A 23,485-nucleotide genomic window follows, 5' to 3' on the forward strand; every position below is an offset into this window, starting at 1 on the left:
AAACTCAATGTGAATATAATCAAGTGTATCAATATCGATCCATTCAATATGTCTGAGTGGGTTTGTACATGGGTGCGGTTCAGGTGGCAGCTTGTGAATTGAGGTACCAGATGGTTCTCTGTCTCGAAACAAACACTCTCTCTCTCTTTCTCTCTCTCTCTCACACACACACACACACCGGTTGGCACTTGAGTGGCACTTGGACGCTGCATCCTCGTCTGTCCAGGTGGACATTGAGAGCTGATCACAGCAGCCCAAAGTGGACTGGGCATGTCTGATGATGCAAACACACACACACGCACACAAACACACACACACACACACACACACACACACACACACACACACACACACACACACACACATACACATACATATACATGCACGCTCACATAACAATATTTTGTATGCAAAGCTGAGTGCATCAGTTTAACAACAGCAACCGAAACTAAAAGTCAACTCAGCGAGACATCTGTGAAAGCAACCCCTCGTACATTTTCTCCTCTGAAAACGATTCCTCATACATTATTCAGCCAAGTCTCGGTGATGTAAAAGCCAATTGTTCTATGCTTGTATTAAATTGCTTTTCATAATCCTTCAATTTCAGTTTTTGGGGTTGATGTAACACTGAAATGTCAAATTTGATGACAATATTGTTACATAAGGCCTAAAAAGGAAAGTGTTGTGTTTGTATCGAGGCTGACTCCACTGTCAGACACTCGCTGCTTTTTCCACTTGACAACTACCATCTGTGTGCCAGCATGTGTGTGTGTGTGTTTCTGTGTGTGACTACACACAGAAATTGAATGTCGTGTTGCGATGTCTTTTTTCGGCATGCTATTTTAGGTGTAATTATGTCACGTAATATCCCAAAAATGTCCATCAATGTCTTGACATGTCAAGTTTCATCATGTCATGACATCAGGAGTGGGTAGTGATGAGTCGACACTTTACTCCATCTCATGTGGATACGCTCGCCGCTCTACCTTTAATCAGTGGCGGACTCAGGCAGTCTGATGGGGCTAGGGCGACAGAAAGTTTTCTAGCACATGCATCGTCTTTTCTCCATTGTAAGGACATCCATTAGTGCACTGCATCACGTTTTCTCCACTAGAAGGGCACCCTACAGGGCACTTCATCTAATTTTCTCCACTTAAAAGGCACCCTAGATGGCACTTCATCACATTTTCGCGACTGGAAGGGCATCCCAGATGGCACTTCATCACATTTTCTCCACTAGAAGGGCACCCAGGAGGACAGTTTGTAAAATGTTCTCCCCTAGAAGGGCACTTCATCAAATTTTCTCCACTGGAAGGGCACCCTGGAAGTTACTTCATCAAATTTTCTCCACTAAAAGGGCACCCTAGAGGGCACTTCATCACATTTTCTCCACTGGAAGGGCACCCTAGATGTCACTTTGTCACATTTTCTCCACTAGAAGGGCACCCTGGAAGTTACTTCATCACATTTTCTCCTCTAAAAGGGCACCCTAGATGGCACTTTATCATGTTTTCTCCAATGGAAGGGCACCCAGGAAGACAGTTCATCAAATTTTCTCCGCAAGAAGGGCATTTCATCACATTTTCTCCACTAAAAGGACACCCTAGAGGGCACTTTATCATGTTTTCTCCACTGGAAGGGCACCCTAGATGTCCCTTTGTCACATTTTCTCCACTAGAAGGGGCACCCTGGAAGTTACTTCATCACATTTTCTCCTCTGAAAGGGCACCCTAGATGGCACTTTATCATGTTTTCTCCACTGGAAGAGCACCCTGGAGGACAGTTCATCATGTTTTCTTGCACATTGGCCCACCGTTGAGAGCACTTTATCATATTTTATCTACCATGGGGCATCCGAGAGGGCACTTTTGCTGTACATGCAAAACTAATGACATTCTCAGCAGCCCCAGCTCCACTTTGGGCCTTATTTAACACCCGGCGCAAAGCGGCGCACAGCGCAGTGCAGCTGTCATTGCTAGTTTCTGACAGACGCAGTTGACATTTTCAACTGACACTGACGGACACTGGAGACCAAATATGACTCAGCCACAGCTGGAATACACTCAGCAGCTTTCTGGGTACAATCAGCCTTGTGTGTGCAAACCTGTCTTTATAGAAATGCTACAGAAATGCTTGTGTCTATGGTTAAAAATGTGTGTGTGTGTGTGTGTGTGTGTGTGTGTGTGTGTGTGTGTGTGTGTTACCCTGAGGTGCTGTCTGTGTCCTGCTGGCTCACTCTCGACCGGTCTCAAAGTGCTCTCAGCGTCGTTCAGCCACTCCTCCATCGCCTTCTGATCCGAAACCAACTTCTGAAACTTGGAGTTGCAATCCTGCCAACGCCTTGATGTGCAACACACACACAGATTTTCATTCAAATTCACAAAATGAGTCAACATTCATGCAATCATGTACATCCCTCCAGCCCCTCCTTACTTCAGCCTGTCCTGGTAGAGCTTGTTCAGTTTGTCCCAGTTAGTATTGAGGAGAGCGGCGGTCTCTTGGATCTTCTGACCCTCCAGAGGCCGAGCCCCAGACGCCATCTCCTCTCTGCGGGCCAACGCTCCCTCCACCGGGCCTCGCAACTTGTCGATGCTCCCCTTCACCTCCTGTGTGGTAGGTGGATTTTGTTACCTTTGGACTGAGCCAGGCTAGCTGTTCCCCCCTGCTTCCAAGTTAAGCTAACTGGCTGAAACTTCATATTGAACAGACACACATTATATTGCTATCAAACTGCTCATCTAACTCTCTGCCAGGAAGCAAATAAGCGTATACTTTTTGCACCCGATTCGACGGTTATCAGGCCATTAAATAGGCGTTATCAGTCACTATAAGCACCATAGATGTGGGTCAATAGGGGCCTACTACACCTACTACGTTGTAAAACTGAATGAAACGTCACCTTTTGAATACAAACAAAAAGGCTTCTTTAGGTTTATGCAAAAAAACTACAACTTCTTTAGGTTTAGGCAAAACAAACAGGTTTAGGCAATAAAACAACTTCTTTAGGTTTAGACAACAAAACTACACTTCTTTAGGTTTAAGCAACAAAGCTATAACTTCTTTAGGTTTAGGCAAAACAAACAGGTTTAGGCAATAAAACAACTTCTTTAGGTTTAGACAACAAAACTACAACTTCTTTAGGTTTAAGCAACAAAGCTATAACTTCTTTAGGTTTGGTCAAAACAAACAGGTTTAGGGAATAAAACAACTTCTTTAGGTTTAGGCAACAAAATTACAACCTCTTTAGGTTTAGGCAACAAAACAACAACTTCTTTAGGTTTAGGCAATAAAACTACAATGTCTTTAGGTTTAGGCACCAAAACTACCACTTCTTTAGGTTTATGCACAAAAATCAGTTCCCTGTCGTGTTCTTTTACACCTTCTTTCGGTGATCTACCATGTGAATAGATGATAAAACATACTAGTAAGTGTAGTAGGCCCCTAATGACCCACATCTATGGGGCTTACAGCGACTGATAACGCCTATTTAATAGCCTGACAACAGTCTGATCGGCGGATTTTTTTCTTGAGAAATATTCTCTGTGGCTCTCAGACAGAAACACTAAAGCAGTGCTGACCTTCAGGCAGTGCTCTTGCTGAGGCAGGTTATAATACGCTGCAGGCCAGTATTCAGGAGAGTTCAGCTTGAAGTCCGTCTCTGACACTGAACGCAGCAACGCCTGCAGCTCTGTTAGGTACTCCTAGACACCCACACACACATACAGGAAGGCACCAACACATATTCACAAACACACAAAGGAGAGAGGTAGATCAGAAAAAGAAAATATTATGACTTTCTACAAAATAAAAAATATGTTTTATATCATGCTCGTTCATTTCTCTAACCAGGCAACATATTAAACCTAGCTTTAAGGGAACAAAATACGATTTTCAACTGATTAAGGAACCGATCTGGGACTTCAATTATTAAATGAATTGGGCACCATTGAAATTCTGTGTTATTAAAAAAATATATATGGGAAAATCTAAAATGTACGGAAGCCCAAAGATGCAAGTGAGATAAAGAATTCTGGTGATCAATTTTCTAAGTCTGATCTAAAAAAAATTCTCCTGTGTTTATGACTTAAGAACAGGTGAAAAAATAAAAATTTTATACGATTTTTTTTTTTTTTTCATCTGTGAAAACAGTTTCACAGATGGAAAAAAAAATAGAGAACTGAAAGAAAGATTATCCCCCTTTTTTCACCTGTTCTAAATTCATAAACACAGGAATGAAAACAATTTAGATCAGAATAGTTTTTTCTCACTTGCCTCTCAGGGCTTCCGTATAAATCAGATCTATAGAAGATATACATTTGCTGTGAACAAAAGTATGTATTTGTTTGTAGTGTATAATATAAAAATTCATCATTTTAGATGACTCATTATAAACTTTGACAAATGAAGCCCCAGATCGTCTCAAGGCCGTCAGATACCATGTGAACTTTCACAAAAGATTCTTCATCAAACACATCAATAATCCCTATTGTATATCATGGTCATATTCAAGCTTTCGTCAATTCACTTTTAATGTATTTGAGCCTTCGATTATGAGTCAACTCTTGAAACAGCAATTGAAATAAATGTTATATTTTCACCTGACCATGATACACAATACTCTAACTCAGCATGGCAAATGAAGCTGCCTCTGCCACTGAAGCTCCTCTCCACAGTGCAGAGATACTGGGGGTATTAACACTCGGCTCTGTTCATTTCACCTCGTGTCACCTGAGCAATCCATCCATGACATTTTTTTTTTATTAACCCCAAATAAAAAAAACTAGCAGCCTTACAGAATGTTAATGATTGCTGCTGGCCTTAACAAGTCAGCTCAGGGTTTGCCTGGTGTGACAGTAATAATGACTGTAACGGGTGTAGAGTGCTGATTCACTCACTACCTGATAGACTGAATATCCTTTGCAGGGATACAACTGTTCAATGTGGTGGCTCCCCTACTTTTTTGGCAGGAAGGAAATATATATTTGCTTCTTCCTAATAATTACAATTGTACTTCTGTGGGACTCACACGAAAAAAAACTGGTCAAAATCGAGGCAGCAGAGGCCAAGATATCCTGATTTTTGGTCCCTAGAATGAGTGAGTCACCAAAAACCTACATTTCCCATAATGCAACTTGATACCCTCCCTGCCTTGGTAATGCATGGCTGTATTATAAAACTGGACACCGGACCCCAAGACGCCACCTATTCATTCCAATAAGAAATGCTCGCCTGGCGGTGATGTCAAAGAGCAGAGAAGCAAAGAAATGAAACTCCTGTTTTTTTTTGCCGCCATTTTTGACTGAAAACGCTTATTATATTTGTAATATTTTATTGTTCAACACAGGACATTTCGGTAGAATATGACAATAGAATAGAAATAATTTTGAACCAATGAGAATGAGCAAACCGGTGACATCGTCAAAATAAAAAGATTTTTCGGGGGTTTGGAAAGGTTTTTACAAAGATTAAACCCCCATGGGTTAAAATATACAATACAAAGAGCATTTTTATAGCTGGAGGTGTCATTTTTACAAAAGCCATGTCTCCATCCAATTGACAAGCAAATTTTAGGCAAACTTTTGAAATGTCGCAAACAAAGAAATGCCAATTAGGCGCGTTTCCATCAACTGGTTTTGGGGCGATTAAACTCAGCTACAGCGTAGTTTGGTCAGAAGTTGGCGCCATAGGTTTGTATGGCTGTAATCTGCTAGTGAACAGAGTAGAAGAGGAAGAAGAGGTTGCAAACTGGAAACAAAAGTCGGCTTGGCCATCTAACATTTTAATTGTCCTTTCATCTCAGCTAGTACTGATCGTGTTTCATGCTGTCCGGAGACAAAGACAAGCATTTGAACGTCACGGGAATATCCGAGAAGTGGACAGCTGATCAGTCGTGTGAGTTAAATGTTCGCTACGTGAGAAATTATTTGGCAAAGGTGCTTCCATAATCCATTTAGCGTTCAACAAAGAAAAGAAACACCTCAAAAAACACTGTTTTAACAAATTTTGCTGTTTCCAAACAGCTTTTCTGATGCAATACTTCAAAATGAGCATAAAATAAGTTTATGGAAACACAGCTAATGGTGGTCTATGGTGAAAATGCTTTTTGGGCTGCAGGAGATTTCTCGTTGCAATACCGTAAATGGCCACTGTAAAAAATTGGAAGCAAGGCTGAGGCGGCGCGTCCAGTTCTATAACACATCCATTGGTGGATGCCCACTTTCAAACTCCATACCCCAGTTTGTTACATGCTTTTTGTTAAATTTATAGTTTCCTTAGACTTGATAAAGCTCCTCCAGAGCCACAGGAGACATCTGACTTGTATGTATGTGTGTTATGAAGTGAAATGGAAGGCCAGAGTTTTGAATGCCCCAGTTTTCCTGCTGACTATTAGCATTGTGCCTGCTGCAGACACAGTTCTGTCATACTGGGTTTCAATGGGGGTAAAGAATGGACGGTAATGGCAGAGACATTAATTAGGTTAAAGGATAGGTTCACATATTTCACTCACATGCCCATGTATACAGTGAAAGTTAATGGTTGTTAGTAAGTATATTTACTCAAGTACTGTACTATAATTTTGAGGTACTTCTGCTACTTTATACTTTTACTGCACTACATTTATCTGAGGGCTAGTTACTTGTTACTTTGCAAATTAAGATTTTACATATAAATGATGCTATATGATGCATCGTTACTACCTAGCAATAAAAAAAGTAATTAAAATGTGTTCCATCTAAAGCTGAAACTGTAAAATCTTACATATTAATGCATCATAATAAAGCCCCAATAACACAACTACCACTTATTGGCAATATTTATTCAACTACTATTACTGAATTTACTACAGCATATTAGGGACATTGTAGGTAAAGTCATAAATTTATGAGAAAAAACGCCAACGTTAAACACTGCGGTCACATGAACCGCAGAGTGCAAAATATATTAATTGTATTTATTTATGTTCATAGAAGAACACAGAACGACCGTGAAAGAAAACATGGATATGTAACAAAATTCAGACACAGAGAAAAACAAAACAAAACAAAAAAAAGTTTTTTTTTTGTTAAATATTCAAGTTTTTTTTCTCGTAAATTTGTGTTTTTTTTCCATAAATTTACCACTTTAATCTCACAGATTATTTTTTCTAGTAAAGACTGTTTTTTCTCTGAATTTTAACCCCTATATTATTATTATTATTTTTTTAACCTACAATGGCCTTAATACGTCATCGTAGAATTCTTACACAGAACTGTGAATGTGGATTTTGTCCCCCATCTCCTACATGGAAATGAACAAAGCACAGGGACAGCCAGTAGGACCAATAATTCTTTCAATATGAGTACTGTTTCATAAATATGTGAATTTATCCTTTAAGGCCTTAGGGAAATATTGTGGCCAGGATTGAATAATAAGGAAAGTATTAAGGTTGGATTTTGTGGCTGATTGATTGAACCCAGTGTGACAGACTCACACATTATTCTCTTCATTATTTGATAAATCACATTCATAATAAAGGCCCAAACCTGTACACGCACACATACAGTAGACCCACCTGCTCACACATTTGAATGTTTCATTCGGAGTCTTTTGACATTGTGTGCATGTGTTTGTGGTTTCAATGTGTGTAGCTGAGAGCAGAGCAGATCTAGATGACGAGGAAAGAGAGGCTTAAAGTGAACATGCGGTTTGTCTCAGAAAAGACATCCTCAAATTGAATAAAGTTGGCAATAAAACGGCCCGTTCCTGTGTGGAAATTTGATTTAGTTCCCAGGTTGGTGGGTTAGAAATGCCTCACTTTCACTTGGAAGTTTGGCCCAAACAGTTATTCTAGTCTTGTTTAGATGTCTTTGTCCAGACTGCCAGCAAGCACTGATTCCTTTCCAGCCTCTTAAAGCTAGGCATGCAGTTGTGATTGTTTTATAAATTCAAAGCTTGAATTTGTGTGTGCAGAGACTGCAGACCATTTGTAGGAAAGAATAGAAAACTCAAAATAGCTCCCACGCTCATGATCTAGTCTACTCTCTTTCTTCTAGACCACTTGGACTGAATACACATCTTTACTGTATTTGTCTTTATCAAAACCACTTGTATTAGGATAGGTTATCTGACTTTATAATATAATGCATGTCGAGCATGCCCCAAGGATTCATTGCTGGTTCGGCACTGAGAGGAGATGACCAAAGTGGACTTTTACTGGCACATAGTGAGGCTATTTCTTCTTCTGAGTTGGTTTGGTATTTTGGTGACTATTGCTGATCCTGCGTCGCTCTGCAATTTTGGCACCAACAATGGCTGTGCGCTCTTTGCTGCTGCAGGTCAGAACTTCGCCGGTTCACAATAATTGAGCCATAAATGTCAAATTTCACAAGGACCCTCTCAGTTTTGCCACTTTTGTACAATCCACATGAAAGGTTTACAATGAGTCAGCTTCTTTTTATTCTTACTTTGAGAACTCATAGGTCAACCTTCGTCTCCTAAAAATTACGTTCCCATAAAACTAACCTGCATTCTCAATTATGTTTTGAGGGAAACTCAAATTTACTCCCGGATTACAGTCACAGTTTTTAACATGAGGACTGAAACAAAACAAAACAAAAATGCAACAAAACTACTTGTTTAGGTTTAGTCAACAAAACTACTTGGTAATGTTTAGGCAACAAAACTAATTTGTTAAGTTTAGGCAACAAAACTACTTGGTTATGTTTAGGCATCAAAACTACTCGCTTATGTTTAGGCAACAAAACTACTTGTTAAAGTTTAGAGAACAAAACTTCTTGGTTATGTTTAGGGAACAAAACTTCTTGGTTATGTTTAGGCAACAAAACTACAGTACTTGATTATGTTTAGGCAAAAACCTCCTTGGTTACGTTTAGGCAACCAAACTATAGTACTTGATTACGTTTAGGCAAAAAACTCCTTGGTTACGTTTAGGCAACACAACTACTTGGCCATGTTAAGGCAACAAAAGTACTTGGTTATGTTTAGGCAACAAAAGTACTAGGTTATGTTTAGTAAAACATCATGGTTTGGCTTAAAATAAGTATGTTTTGTAACATTAAAATAAGTAATTAAAGTCTGATGTCAATCTGATATGATGGCTGTTATCAGTTAAATAAGACACTCATAACACTAACTCTAAATCATTTAACAATTTCACAATTAACAGCATAACAAGTGCATGTATGTAACATACGTTTCGGTGCTGTAGTCTATTATTACAGAGTATCCTACTTGGAGAGAATTGGGAAGCAAGTGCACCGATTACTGCTCAAGAGTCCTTAAGCAATGCACCGAAGTGTCTAAACAGCTCGAGTGGAGCAGCTCAGAGGCCGTAATGTACCACGCTGAAGCACAATATCACTGAGTGTGTTCAGTCACATGTAAAATGAAGATGACACTTAATATGTGCTTATGATTCCTCTCAGTGCGCCTTGAGAAATGCATTACTGGAAGTCTCAAATCTGACAGTTCAGATGTGTATTTGTCCAAGTTGATACCATGTGGTGCACGTGTATGTGGTCGATTCATGTGATTGGTTGACAGGATACATACATCTTCAGTGATTGGCAGATCAGGGAACTGCGAGGGGGTAATGTGATTGGTTGGCATGTGGTGAGACAGAGCAACCAATGAGATTCAGACATGTGAGCGTGCTTCACATGTACACGTCAGACATGTAAATGAGAATGCAGCAAAGAAAAACAAAAAAAGCAACTCACATTTTTTTTTGAAGGAAACAATCTAATTCTGATTTAGATTTAAAGTAACTTTTTTAAACTAACTGGGGGCTAACATCACTGAAAATATGCTACTCAAATGCCTGGTTATGGTTAGAGCTTCATATTATCTTAAATGATAAGTCGTGTGATATCCAATATTTTCTCTTACAAATCATATAAAAAGACCAAAACCGACAGTGAATACATCTACTAACAAGTATTGTGTGTGTATCAAAGCCTGATATATGTTCTAGTATCTTCCAATAAATAATGTAAAAGTTCGATAAACCCCATTTTATATTCAATATTCCTATTTTCAATGCAATCGTTAACTGGCATAAACTGCCACAACAAACACAATCACGTTACTTTTGTTCAGTTATGTTTTGTGCTGGTCAGGGAGTGCTTGTGGATTAATCCGCAGCTGAAAATAGTCCCACGTAAATGTTTCCTCCTGTCTGAGTAATATCTGTTATAACTACAGTGTCTAGCTGCTTTAGGACTTTTTCTATAACTATATATTTGTGAGCTATTTTTAAAGGTTTTTAGTAGGAACCAGTGGGCTTGGGGCAAAGAAGGACAGAGTGGGGAAGTAAGAGAGACAGACTAACACATAGTTTTGGTCTTTTCACAAGATTTGTGTTCAATTAAATATAGAATAACACCAAGACATTTATTGTTATAAATGAATATAGAGAAATGTCTTCTTTAACTGTCTTGATTACACTGTATTTCAATCTTCTCATCTAACTGTTGGCAAGAAAACCAATAGGTGTTTGTATCATTAGCCTGAACTGAAATTGTACAGTGAATTAGAAAACACCCTGTTGATGAAACTGTATTTGTTTCGTAGTAAAAGTCTGATCTAATTACAACCCAAATTTGCACTGGATTTGTGTGGATTCTATAACCAACTGTAAACAGGAACAAAACTACACTCCTTGGTTACGTTTAGGCAACACAACTGCTTGGTTACGTTTAGGCAACACAACTACTTGGTTACGTTTAGGCAACACAGCTACTTGGTTATGTTTGGGCAACAAAACTACTTGGTTATGTTTAGGCAACAAAACTCCTTGGTTACGTTTAGGCAACAACTACTTGGTTATGTTTGGGCAACAAAACTACTTGGTTATGTTTAGGCAACAAAACTCCTTGGTTACGTTTAAGCAACAAAAGTACTCGGTTAGGTTTAGTAAAACATCATGGTTTGGCTTAAAATAAGTATGTTTTGTAACATTGGGACACAAACAGCAGTCTCCTTGGTGAAAGTCCTGTTTGTGTGGATTCTATAACTAACTGTAAACAGGAAGCCTACTGTAGTTAGCAAACCACATTTTGAAGGGGATTAATTTTAGTTAGTTGTTTTTAAGCCAATTTCATGCTAAAAGTTAGTGAAATCAACTGTTCTACCTACTTAGAAGGACTCACACACTGTCCTCTAAATGTTTAGAGTTTAGACATTAGTGTTATGAACTGGTCTGATTAGTATTCTCTGTTAGTACTGTAGATATATAGAAGTCGTGCCTACTGAAACTCACACATTGTCTTTTGAAGGGTCTGAACTTGCCCTCCACCTCAACCCAGCGGGCGTTGAGCTGGAGTTGGCGGGGCTCCACTAGACTGGCGGCTCCAGCTTCTGACAGCTGATTGGCTAAGCCCTGCACCTCGTTAAGCTCCTCCTTCTTCTTGTCGAACTCTGAGGCAATTTCCTATTGGATGAAAATCAACCAGGAGGTCACTCGCTATTGGCTGAGCCCATGGGGGGAGTGGGGGTAAGCACAGAGAGGCATGTGGATGTCAAATAATACACATTCAGACAGTGACAATTAATACATAATAAAACATTTACTCAGTCGCACACGCTCAAACAAACACATTAATAAAAGGGACAAGATATCATGTTTGTCAAACATACATTCATATTGTATGTTGATATTATATGTAACTCCATTCGGACAATCCATAAAATAAGAAAGAGGTGCTATATTAGGAGGTGTACACTGCCTTCAGACTTTATTTACATCGAGAGGGAGTACAGTCACGGGGCCGTTTAAAGAAGTACAGAGGAGGAAGTGCAGTGTGTGAACTGCGGGGGGAGAGTGAAGGCGAGAAGAAGCATGGAGAGACAGAAAGACAGATAGATGAGCAGACAGACAGACTGACTGACAGACAGTGAGGAATCTCAGTTGCGGCAATGACAGGTGAGTTTGAGGTGAGCGAGTTCAGACGTCCACGCTTAGCGAAATGTCATAGTGACCACCTGAAAGTGAAAGACACACACACAGAGTCAGGGTGGGGGGCAGAAAGACAGGTGGAGTCCAGGGTTTCTCCGTCAAACCTTTTCCGACACATTCAGAATGGAGCTCAAAAGGTGCTGCTCCAGTATGTAGCATTACCATCAAAGTATAATTAATGTGGGTAATGGCTTGGTTAGATCACTGTTTGCTAAAAAAAAAGTCTGGTCGCGTCTCTCAAAATGGTTTATAACACACTTTAAAGTCATTTGATGCCAGTATCTTCACTCTAGCTTCAAAACTAAGCCCACTACAATCTCTTAATGCGTTAAAGAAATTAGTGGCGTCATAACGAATTTGCATTAACGCGTTATTATCGCGATAACTTTGACAGTCCTAATATATATATAAATAAATAAAACCTCATATAAAGCATCTGTAGCTGGTGTAAAAAAGGTAACTAATGATGTATAATACAGTATTTCATAGCTTTAACCCTTGAAAAACGGACCGCGGGACATTGTTGTTTGCATGATCCTGTTTAAGTGGATCTAAAATAAAAATCATAACAGCTAGAGTATTCATTCTTTTAGCAGCAGAAAGCTTCTGTCTTTCGCGTCATCACGTTTTACGCTGTGAAACTATCAAAACGCCTTTGCACTTGATCGGCTCCTAAAAATGAGCATATCTCAAAAAACTAAAAAATGTGAATAGTTCAAATAACTTATGGAGTGTTAAGAAATATTTTGTATCAATATGTTTTGTGTGTTTATTTAGTAAAATTTGACAAAAAATGTCAGATTTTTGTATTATTTAAAAAAAAAAAATTTATGACACAATTTATGTATTCATATTACAATAATATATGAAAACATATTTGTATGTTATCACACTGCGTCGTTGTATATTAGTATTACGGATGAATTCGCAACAATTGTTGAAAAAATAAGTAATAATCATTTAAAAAGTGTCCTTATGGGCACCTGGGTTAGCTCAGTTGGTAGAGCGGGCGTCCATGTATCAAGGCTTGGTCCTGACCGCGGCGGCCCGGGTTCGAATCCGGCCTGTGGCCCTTTCCGCATCCACTCTCTCTCTCCCCCCTTTCAAGACTCTATCCACTGTCCTCAATAAAAATGGAAAAATGCCCCCAAAAAAATAACTTTAAAAAAAAAAAAAAAGTGTCCTTATATCTACTGACAACTACACCAGAGTCTGTTATAGTGTGTTATAAACCATTTATTAAGTGCTAAAATACTGATTATAAATGCTATTGCCATTTTAGCTTCTGTCTTGACCTCTTATAATAATAATAATAATTGGCCTTCTTTCCAGAGTTGTTTTGCACTGTGAAGTGCTGAAACTGAAGTGGTACACACAGTAAAATACAGTGTGCAGATCAGCAGGTTATAAGCTATAATAAATAATACCTATACTACTGTTTCACTATTAATGTGGTCATGATTTATTGATGTTAAAATGCTACACACGACGCCGTTTAATTAGCCTCGTTCCACCACAAATCCCAGATAAAGGCTGCGGTCTTCTACTGGGGGACAAGAATCGATCTGCAATTATTTCTTTAAAGAGCTACGAGGAAGATGTCCTGCAACGATTATTCAGAAAGTCCTCTTCCTGAGTGCATAATTGCAACGACACCAACACTTTGTCCAAGAGGAGAGGTGAGAAACACAGGGAAGAAAGAGGTTTTTAACATGTACCAGGAAACACGTAGAATGAGATTAAAGACACAAAAAGTGTGAGATGAAGAGCTGGGTGATGATGAGGAAGACAGAGATAAACAAGCTTCATGGTTATTCCTTAACATGGCAGAAAGATATTATTGTGTCTGCGTATACGCCTGTTTATTTATGCATGTGTGTTATCACCTTGACCCTCTCTCCTTCAGGGGGGTCGGGCAGCTGGTCCACGCTGCGTTGGATGTCGTCCAGCCAGGCCAGCAGGTCATGTGACTTCCTCCGGTACTGGTACCACTGGGGAGCGATGGCCAACGCCTTCCTGTTCCTCATCAAACGCAGGTCCTGTACAACATGTTCATTAGTGAGCTTTAGAGGTGCTGGTAGGAGGATGTTTTAGACTAGTAAAATGAGAAAGTGTGCTCCGGCTGGTGGGCGGTGCTTGGTATTTCCTCAACAGATCTCAACATGGCTGCAAACTTTCTCATTTTACAGCTAAACAGTACACTACAAGATGTTTCTGAGAACATTTGAGGAGAGAAATAGGCATTACAGTAACAGTAACACTATGGTAAATATAAAAAAACACCACCTTAACCCGATAATGTTCCAGTCGGAATATGATTGGAGTATTATAGGCCTACTGTAGAAGATGCATAACCCAAATATAATAATATAACAATACAACCACGGCTGACACAGTATAACATGTTAAAGAAATAATGAATAAATAGGAATAAGTCGTAAGAGTTTGCTGATACACTCGTCAACGTGTGAATAAGAGGAGCACTAGTTCTTCTTTTTCTTTCCACTTCAAGCACTGAGCATTGACCATGAATTCATACTGTGTGATGTGGTTGTTGGAAGAAGTTCCTTCAGCTTTAAAGGTCCCATATTATGCTCATTGTCAGGTTCATACTTGTATTTTATGTTTCTACTAGAACATGTTTACATACCGTAATGTTAAAAAAACAACTTTATTTTCCTCATACTGTCTGCCTGAATATGCTTGTATTCACCCTCTGTCTGAAACGCTCCGTTTTAGCTCATTTCAACGGAATTGCAACGGAATTGCGTTTCTAGGCAACAGTTTGGGTCCATGTTTACTTCCTGTCAGCTGATGTCATTTACTGCAACCGGAAATAAACTGGGAAACATTAAGAATTTTTACGTTTAAAACCATGTAATGGTCTAAATATTGTATATTTGTGACATCACAAATGGACAGAAATCCTGAAACGGCTTGTTTCAAACGCACAATTTCTGAATACGGGCTTGTGCGTATTTCTCCGTATATTGAACGTTTCAATACTTTCACAGTATTTATATAGCACTTAAATCTGCTTTATACTGTAACGGACATGACAATCTCACTTTTTACAATATGGGATCTTTAATGAGGACAACAGTTCTTCCTCTTTCTTGCTCCACTTGTTACCTTGACAGTGTTGTACTTGCTGTTGAGCTGGTTGTGCTTCAGTCTGATCTGCTCTCTCTTGTCCTGATCCGGGACTCTCTTCTGGAGATTCTCTCCTTTCAACAGTAACTCCTTCACTGCACCTTCCTCACAGTCCTACACAACACACACACACAGTTTCACTTTAGAGGTGCACGCATAATATGAAAGGAAAATCATTATTCTTGTGTGTGCGTTTGAGACCTTATTTTCCTGGAAGTCCTCCTCCTTGAGGTTCTCCCCCTGTTTGGCTTCCTCCTCCAGGAGCTCCAGCCAGACCTGTGCTTCACTGTGGTACTGCTCAAGCTCCATGGCTGACGCTGCCGTCTGACACACACACACAAAGATGCACACATGAGAAAGAAGAAAGATCATTAGTGGTCAAGAGGAGGTAAATTTAGTCGGAGAGGTTGGAGCAGATTTAGTGAGAGTTTGAAGTCTGTGAGGATTTAAAGTACATTTAGCGAGAGTCTATTTAGTGAGACTTTAAAGTCAATTTAGGAAGGAGTCTATTTAGTGAGAGCTGAAAGTAAATGTATGTCTGGAGAGAGCTTGAAGTAAGTTGGATTATAATATTCAGCAAAAAAGATGGAAGAGTCCATTTAAATATTTACAAGTCAAAATAACAGCATCCAGATGGTCTAATTCTTCCCTACCTGTCCGGAAGCGATGCGTTGCGCGATGGTGTCAAATCTGTGGTTGAGCTGCTCCACTTTGGGTCCCACCTGGGCCTGGCAGTTCTCCCCCCTGGTGGACATGAGCTCCTGGGCCAGAGCCCTCACCTCCTCCATCTTCCCTCTCGTCAGCTCCAGCTCCGCACGCAACACCTGCAAGACACAAAGACACGCCGTCAGTCAGACAAGGTGTCTTTCCTGAGGCATGAGAGCTGCAGCTGCATGGTTTAAAGTTCAATGTATGTCTTATTATGGCTGCCGGGCACAGATTTCTCCACCTCCCGCCGGAGCTCCGTCGAGTTTCTGGTGAACCTGCATAATTTCGCCTAACCCTTTTTAGGCCGTTCCACTGAATTAAAATGATATCAACCCAGTATTTAACAATATATTCATATTAATAAATCATATTTAACAATATTGAGGAGTGAACATTTGTTGCCTCCCATAGGACACGAACAGACAGTTATCACTGACAGCTCATAACAGCAGGATCATTATCTGTATTTTCAAGTAATACTGCATTTCTTCTCAAAATCCACCTCCCTCACATCTAATCTACAGACTACGACGGCATGTTAGGGCCATAGTAGGTAAAAAAAAAAAAAAAGAAAAAGAAAAATTTCTAATATTCCGAGATAAAAATCGGAATTTCTGAGATTAAAATTGTAAATTTACAAGGACAAATTCAGATATTCTCTGAGATTAAATTGGTAAATTTATGAGAAAAAAACTCGCAAATTTTACAAGAAAAAAATTCAGAAAAATTGTGTTTTTTGTTTTAAATCAAGGAACTTAATTGCTTCAAATGCAATTGCAAGGTTGGATCAACTTCATCACACCACAGACGCCACCGTTAAACACTGCGGTAACTTTAATCTCAGAGATTCCTAATATGATGTAGTAAATTCAGTAGTAGTAGTTACATACAATCTAGTGGGAATCTTCCAATCGCCGAGTGCAAAATATATTAATCATATTAGTATTAATTCATGTTCATAAAAGAACACAGAAAGACCATGAAAGAAAAGGTACATATGTATCTTTCAGAACCTTCGCCTCGCTCAGAGGCCGTCCGTCAGACAGGAAACAGCAATCTTTAGGATTTATATATAACATATAAGATATACAATAGATTAAACACAAGATATAGAAAGATTGACATTACAACCTTAAGCACAGCGTCGTTGGGTCCCTGGCTGTCCATCTCGTCCATCTTCTTCTCTGCTCCGTCGATCCATCTGTTCACTTCCTTTATCTCTCCATCCAACTTCTGCATCTGCCGCTGGTAGTCCTAAGAGAGAGAGAGAGAGAGAGAGAGAGACATTTCAAACGGTGACACTTCTAATGAGTTATTTTTAGAGTCTGGTCTAATTTTAGCACAGATCTTTGTCTGACCAGCAGCAGGTTGAGCCATTCTTCCGCTCTGGATGTGACTGCGATCCAGTTGCAACGCAGCAGGCTGACTTTGTCGTCCACCAGGCCCCCGTGGCCCCGCAGCACCGCCTTGAGGGCCTCGGCGAGGTCCACCACGGCCTGCAGCTGCGGCTCACGCCTCTCCGTCTCCGTGTGGACGGACTGACAGGTGTGAAGAGGAGGGCACAAGAGGAGGGTTGAGACTAAATACATCTATTTTTAGCACAGACTCTCTATGTTTTGTCCTCCTTCTCCATGTAATCGTGTTTATCATACCTGTGCCCACGCCACCTCAGCCTCCAGGTCGCTGGGCATCCCGTCCACAGCAGAGCGCCTGGTCAGCTCGGCGTCAGTGGCGGCGAGCCACTCGGTCAGCCCGTTCAGCTCCTTACGCAGCTTCCTGGACAACTTCAGACTTTTCTCCAGCTCCAGTTTACTCTCAGTCACCTACACACACACACACACACAAACAAATGTCTAAATCTGACTTGTATGATCATGTGTGCCTAACGTGTGTGTGTGTGTGTTTTCTAACCTGTGAGCCCAGCTGGTTGTAGAGCAGTTTGAGGGCGGTCACCCTGTCGTCCATCTCTTTGGGCTGCTCCGTCTGCTGCTTCTGGACGATCTGTCTGCCTGTTTTTATCACCGTCTCCACCTCCCCTTTCACTTCACTCAGCACCTTGTACAACTTCTGTGAGACACAAACACACAGCAGGGGGGGGCGCTCAACGTCGGATCAAACCGTTCCATTTATCCATCTATCTGCCACAATGACCCACCATGCACTGATCCAACTGCGACTGCACCACGTCCTGCTCCACGCTGCGGATGTCCAGCACCGCCACCTGGCTTTTGACCCCGGCCAGCAAGCGCTCGCACTCGGCCAGCCGAGAGTCAAAGTTCGCCGGCTTCTGGAAGAGCCGGAACTTTGTCCACACGTCTGTCAGCATTTTCTGTGGAAAGGAAAGAAGAAGACCTGACCTGTAACAAATACCGGCTCAGTGGGAAAAGCTTGGATGCTGTGGTATTGAAGAGGGGCACAACAGCTGGGAAATTAAATGAGAAACAAATAACAGTGTTAAGTGCAGATTGCAGAGGCAGAAGCAGCCTCCATGTTTTCAGTCGATGGTGTATCCACCTGCTCAGATCAACTCGTTGGCAGAGGATCACACTCTCCTGCTTACGTTACGCTCCGCCGACACAACCAGAATACCTTCATTAGTGATTTAAATCTCCTGACAAGACTGCAGGATTTACCGCTAATGGTTCAACTGAGCTTTTCTACACGCTGACGAGCAAATCTGCAAGCAACATTGACATATGACTGCTTAAAGACATATCCAGGTGTGAGTGTGTACCTGGGTAAGGTCGATCTGTCCCATGACCCTCTGGGACTGCTCTTTGTCCTGGTTCTTCGTCCTCATGTCCTCCAGGGTCGCGTCATAGCCGCTCAGCTCCGACTGGATTTTCTGACGAACACACAAAGTATAACACAAACACATAAATTATCTTTATGAATGACAGCCAGACAAAATCTTAAAGGTCCCGTATTGTAAAAAGTGAGATTTTCATGTATTTTATATTATAAAGCAGGTTTAAGTGCTATATAAATACTGTTAAACTATCGAAACGCTCAATATACGAAGAAATACACACGGAATATTCCGAAATTGTGTGTTTGAAACAAGCCGTTAGGATTTCTGTCCATTTGTGATGTCACAAATACACAATATATAGATTATTACACGGTTTTACACGTAAATATTCTAAATGTGTCCCAGTTTATTTCCTGTTGCAGTGGATGTAAATAACATCAGCTGACAGGGAATAAACATGGACCCAAACTGTTGCCTAGCAATGCAATCCCGTTGAAATGCGCTAAAACGGAGCGTTTCAGACAGAGGGTGAATACAGGTATATTCAGGAGATAATTTGAGGAAAATAAAGTGTTTTTTTTAACATTACAGCATGTAAACATGTTCTAGTAGAAACACAAAAAATACAAGTATGAATCTGAAAATGAGCACGATATGGGGCCTTTAAACTAAAATGAATAAAAATGATAATAGTTAGAAATGTAGTGAATAAAATCTGTCTGGAAAGTCCCTATAAAGTTGGAATGGATTGACAGTGCACCTCCGTCTGATAACCACAAGGGGGCAGGAAGTATCAAGGAGACGAGGAGGACGCTCAAAAGCTTTAATAACCTGTCACCCTCTTCTCTCTCTCTCTCTCTCTCTCTCACACGCACTCTCACTTGGCCTCCGTCACCCCTCTCTCTCTTTAAATACCAAGTGCCCTGTAATCACATATGCTCATCCACACCACTCTAATCCAATCATTCTCTCATATGTGTGTGTGTGTGAGAGAGAGAGAGATAGAGAGAGAGAGAGTTATCCTTTACACAACGCACGTGGAGGTAATATCTCCATCCCCTCCCGACACACACACACACTCTCTCTCTCTCACGTTCCCATCACTCATTCTATCACCGCGGGCCATTATTTCACGATCTGCCGCCTGATTTGTCTGGAGGCTGTGTGTGTGTGTGTGTGTGTGTGTGTGTGTGTGTGTGTCGGAGAGAAAAAGAAAGGAGATGTGTAGAGGAAGTTAGATGAAGAGACAAAAAGACGGAAGCATAGTGTGTGTGTGTGTGTGTGTGTGTGTGTGAGTCAGCTCCTGCTGTCCGTGTCCAAAGCAGCTCCCGGCTTAATTAGGACCACAGAGAGAAAAAAAGCATTTGCCATTCTCTCTTGGGTTCCTTTGCACACACACACACACACACACACACACACACACACACACACACACACACACACACACACACACACACACACACACACACACACACACACACACACACACACACACACACACACACACACACACACACACACACACACACGGGAGGTCTGTATAGTATATTTCCACTCTGCCGTCCCTCCCGTCTCTCTCTACCTGTCCACACAGCCGTCTCTGTTAATGATGAAATTTGACAAAGGCTTGACAGTGAATCATAAGTCAACGTAAACCTGATGGTAAATTAGCATCTTTATTCTCAAAGAAAGGTACTTTTCTTTAATATCTTAACACAAATCTGGCCTAGAACCAAACAGGAGTTGAATCCAGCCCGGCTCCGTCTATTTACTGGAGGTCCAGAAGGGTCTTTTGGGGTTTTCTGGTTACATGAAGGAATCTCTAGCCAGTCTAGTCAGGTCTGGTTAGTTGGTCCCACTGGTTGGGTGCAGCAAAGTCTGGTCAGGTCAGGTGTGGCGATTTCAGTTTCTCAGCCGCTTGGTAGAGTTACGGTATCTTCAAGAAAAATTAGTTGCACTTCAAATTCTGCAGGTCCGATTAAGGCTGTGAGCAGAGAGGCGTCGCCAGAAGCGGCGTCCAGTAGATGGCGGAGCCTACGGGAGTTAGAACGAAGGTTACGATATTGTAACCCTAGTTCTATAAGCACAGGTGGAGCCCTCTACAAAGGAGGCCCTGCCGCTGCTTGCTGAAGAGAAAAGGGATGCCAGCCAGCGCTGGACGCCGCCTTATATACTGTGGTGATGCACGTATTCGGTAGGCACGTCGTGATTGGTCGGTTTATGCAAATCTCAGCGGACGAATGCATGCATATGATTGGAGGAGAGTATTACCCCATAGAGTATTCCCATAGATAGGAATACTCTCGGTATAATGGCGCCCCTTTGATTCTTGTAAGTCCTTAAACACACAAACACAGATACACACTGACGGCTACCTGAGACTCCTGCGGTATCTGCAGGGCGTCGATATGGTCAGCCAGGTACGCGGTGAGGTGGCGGTCGGTGTTGGCCAGCGAGTCCTGGATCTGCCTCAGCGTCTTGTCATTCTCCTGGGCCAACTGGACACTCTTCCCCAGCTCCTTCTGCCTGAGCGCTGCCTGGGGGAAACAGGAAACACATCACACCTCGTCAAAAACGCATAAAGTCGACTATAAATACAGGAAACAGCATACTGCAAGGAACTCATAAATAGATGTGTCCAAGCATTTAAATGTCCAACTCTTACAGAATCCTCAGGGGGAGCTTGGGATATTTCATTAACACATTTTTAAACCTGTTGTCTTGTTTATCGGAGGTTTTTGCCGTTAGTGTGTGAAAAGCCTGAGCCGAGTAACATCACAGCCTTCACAAAGGATGAAATCAGGCCAATAGAGGAGTTCAAAATGACTCCAATCCTGTAAAGGTCAGGTGTTGAGAGCCTTTTCTGTGTGTAATTTTAATCAAGAATGCACTTTGTGAGCAGTTTCTTAAGATTTATGTCTTGAGTAGGAACCAATGGGCTCGGGGCTGAGAGCAACAGATGGCTGAGGGAAGTCAAAGAATTCGAGACACGAACACATTGTTGGTTTTGGTCTTTTCATGGGATTTTTGACAGTAATTAAATAAAATTTTTGCTGCCTCACGGCCCTTGTCCTCTGTCTTTTTAAGGTCGCAAATCACTGTATTGCAACACGGTAAAAAAAAAGACATTTCAATCATTCCCATCCACCCCGTGCATGCCCAGACTGGAGGGAGTCAGAAGCGTTTTTACTCTACAGGTACGCTCTCATTTTAATCTGGTCAGCAGCTGTCTGCACGGCTCTGTCTCAGCTGAGTCTCACGTAACCGCTACCCGTTTATTTACGCTTCAAGTCTAATTCTTTTTTCGACAGTATGTGCATAAACGCGAGGTTGACGCCCAATAAAAAGGCACTGAATAATAGATTAATCCGGAGCAGAGTGTGGATCTTTATCCAATCGTAATCAACCATTGTGTAGTTCTAATTCAAATGAAATCAGAGTGATCTGACATCCAGCCCGCTACAGTTTCATAATGAGCCCAAAATATTTTTACGCGTCTCATCTGGTGGGCTGACCCTCAGGATCAAGGTCTTGCTTGGAAAGGCTCGAGTTTTACAGCACCCGTCGCCGCTGCTCCCTGGGACCGCGGAGTTCTTGCTGCGCAGTGTTGCCCTTCCTGTGGGGAAGAACGGGACTTCCTGGCACGACTGTCCCTCAGTGCGAGAGGTCTGCGGCGATGTCGGCACCCCATCTCGTTAACCATGCTAATTGTTTTTCCAGAGCACCAAGTTCTTCATAGATCTAGCCTCGTCATTTTGCTCTCAAAGAGCTCCAGATTGATGCATTTAACTTTAAAATGATCAAAATGTTCTTCTACCCACCACAGTCTCTCACAATCCTGTAGGAAAAACTGTATTACGTCATCCAAAGCTGCCCCCCCCACTTCAAAACCCATTCCGGCGCCGCTGACGGTGATTCCAGTGAATTGATTTAGCCACAAAATTTCCGCATTTGAGTGTGATGAAGCCTTTAAAGCTTGACAAAACAAGAACTGTTTCTAGCTTGTGTAGGTCACAACTACTTTAACGCACAAACACCCTATATACACATGTAGCTACAAATGAGCACAGACAAACACAGACACACACTCCCCCTGCGTGTACCCTCATGAAGAACGGACTCCTTGGTTTCTCTCTCATGTCGTCTTCCGTGTGACCGACCGCATCAACGTCGCCACAAATGATCTTCTGATGGTGAGCGGCGAAACGTCAGGCGCCTCGCGACTACTGAAGTGTTTCCATTCTGCCTCCACCCCCCCCCCACCTGCCCACAAGATTAACTCATAGACGGGCCTATTACATCATGTGTATGTGGTTACAGGTGAGCACGCTAAGCCCTCGCAGACGGATAATGACTCTAAGTATAGCCCTGAGCCTGTCTAACCCTTCACACACACACACATACACTACTCGTAATGTTACCATTGGATGTGTCTTAGTTGATAATGTATGAAATGAGAAGTTGAGTGAGATTAAATATTTAGACAAACATTGATAACAACCTTCCCTGTGGCGATGTACTCCATTTCCCTGGCAATTGTCGGCTCATGAATACATATTCTCATTAAACACTCGGTTTTCTCCCTTATTACATATTGCTCTCCCCCCCCCCCCCCCCCCCCACACACACACACACAGAGTCACGAATGCGGTGATTGTGAACGAGAGAGATAGAGGATCGCTGTTTGCTTAACTGCCGTGTGTCGGAAAAACGCCGTCGGCAAAAGCGCGAGCAGCGTTCTCTCTCCACACCGCGCACATGTCCTCTTATTGGTTTTCCAGCCGTTACGAGAAGCAGAAATTAAAATGGCAAACACGCCTCTTTGATCTGGAGAAGTGCAGTCGGAAGATGTGAGACAACTTTTCTTTTTTTTTTCTCTCTCTCTGCATGCGCCGGCTGGATTTATCTCCGCACGA

The 23,485-nt window shown here is 41.5% G+C and overlaps 1 protein-coding gene across 8 annotated transcripts in view; it reads right to left on the reverse strand.

Annotated features, from left to right (window-relative positions):
- The window catches only part of dmd (dystrophin), a 309,740-nt gene that overhangs the window by 76,074 nt on the left and 210,181 nt on the right, over positions 1 to 23,485 (reverse strand). For 5 of the 8 annotated variants that reach the window (XM_037762039.1, XM_037762037.1, XM_037762035.1 and 2 more), the window contains exons 34-49: positions 20,945 to 21,106; positions 18,552 to 18,662; positions 17,973 to 18,146; positions 17,729 to 17,884; positions 17,470 to 17,640; positions 17,176 to 17,355; positions 16,949 to 17,071; positions 15,763 to 15,933; positions 15,311 to 15,433; positions 15,089 to 15,223; positions 13,843 to 13,995; positions 11,261 to 11,431; positions 9,553 to 9,579; positions 3,579 to 3,701; positions 2,434 to 2,606; positions 2,205 to 2,340 (exon numbers count right to left, since the gene is read on the reverse strand). In XM_037762039.1, the coding sequence (XP_037617967.1) occupies positions 2,205 to 2,340; positions 2,434 to 2,606; positions 3,579 to 3,701; positions 9,553 to 9,579; positions 11,261 to 11,431; positions 13,843 to 13,995; positions 15,089 to 15,223; positions 15,311 to 15,433; positions 15,763 to 15,933; positions 16,949 to 17,071; positions 17,176 to 17,355; positions 17,470 to 17,640; positions 17,729 to 17,884; positions 17,973 to 18,146; positions 18,552 to 18,662; positions 20,945 to 21,106 (2,289 nt within the window). The remainder of the gene's footprint in view (positions 1 to 2,204; positions 2,341 to 2,433; positions 2,607 to 3,578; positions 3,702 to 9,552; positions 9,580 to 11,260; positions 11,432 to 13,842; positions 13,996 to 15,088; positions 15,224 to 15,310; positions 15,434 to 15,762; positions 15,934 to 16,948; positions 17,072 to 17,175; positions 17,356 to 17,469; positions 17,641 to 17,728; positions 17,885 to 17,972; positions 18,147 to 18,551; positions 18,663 to 20,944; positions 21,107 to 23,485) is intronic. The other 3 variants (XM_037762036.1, XM_037762033.1, XM_037762038.1) reach the window with 1 other exon arrangement.

Source organism: Sebastes umbrosus, chromosome 24 (genome assembly GCF_015220745.1).
Source record: "Sebastes umbrosus isolate fSebUmb1 chromosome 24, fSebUmb1.pri, whole genome shotgun sequence".
NCBI lineage: Eukaryota > Metazoa > Chordata > Actinopteri > Perciformes > Sebastidae > Sebastes > Sebastes umbrosus.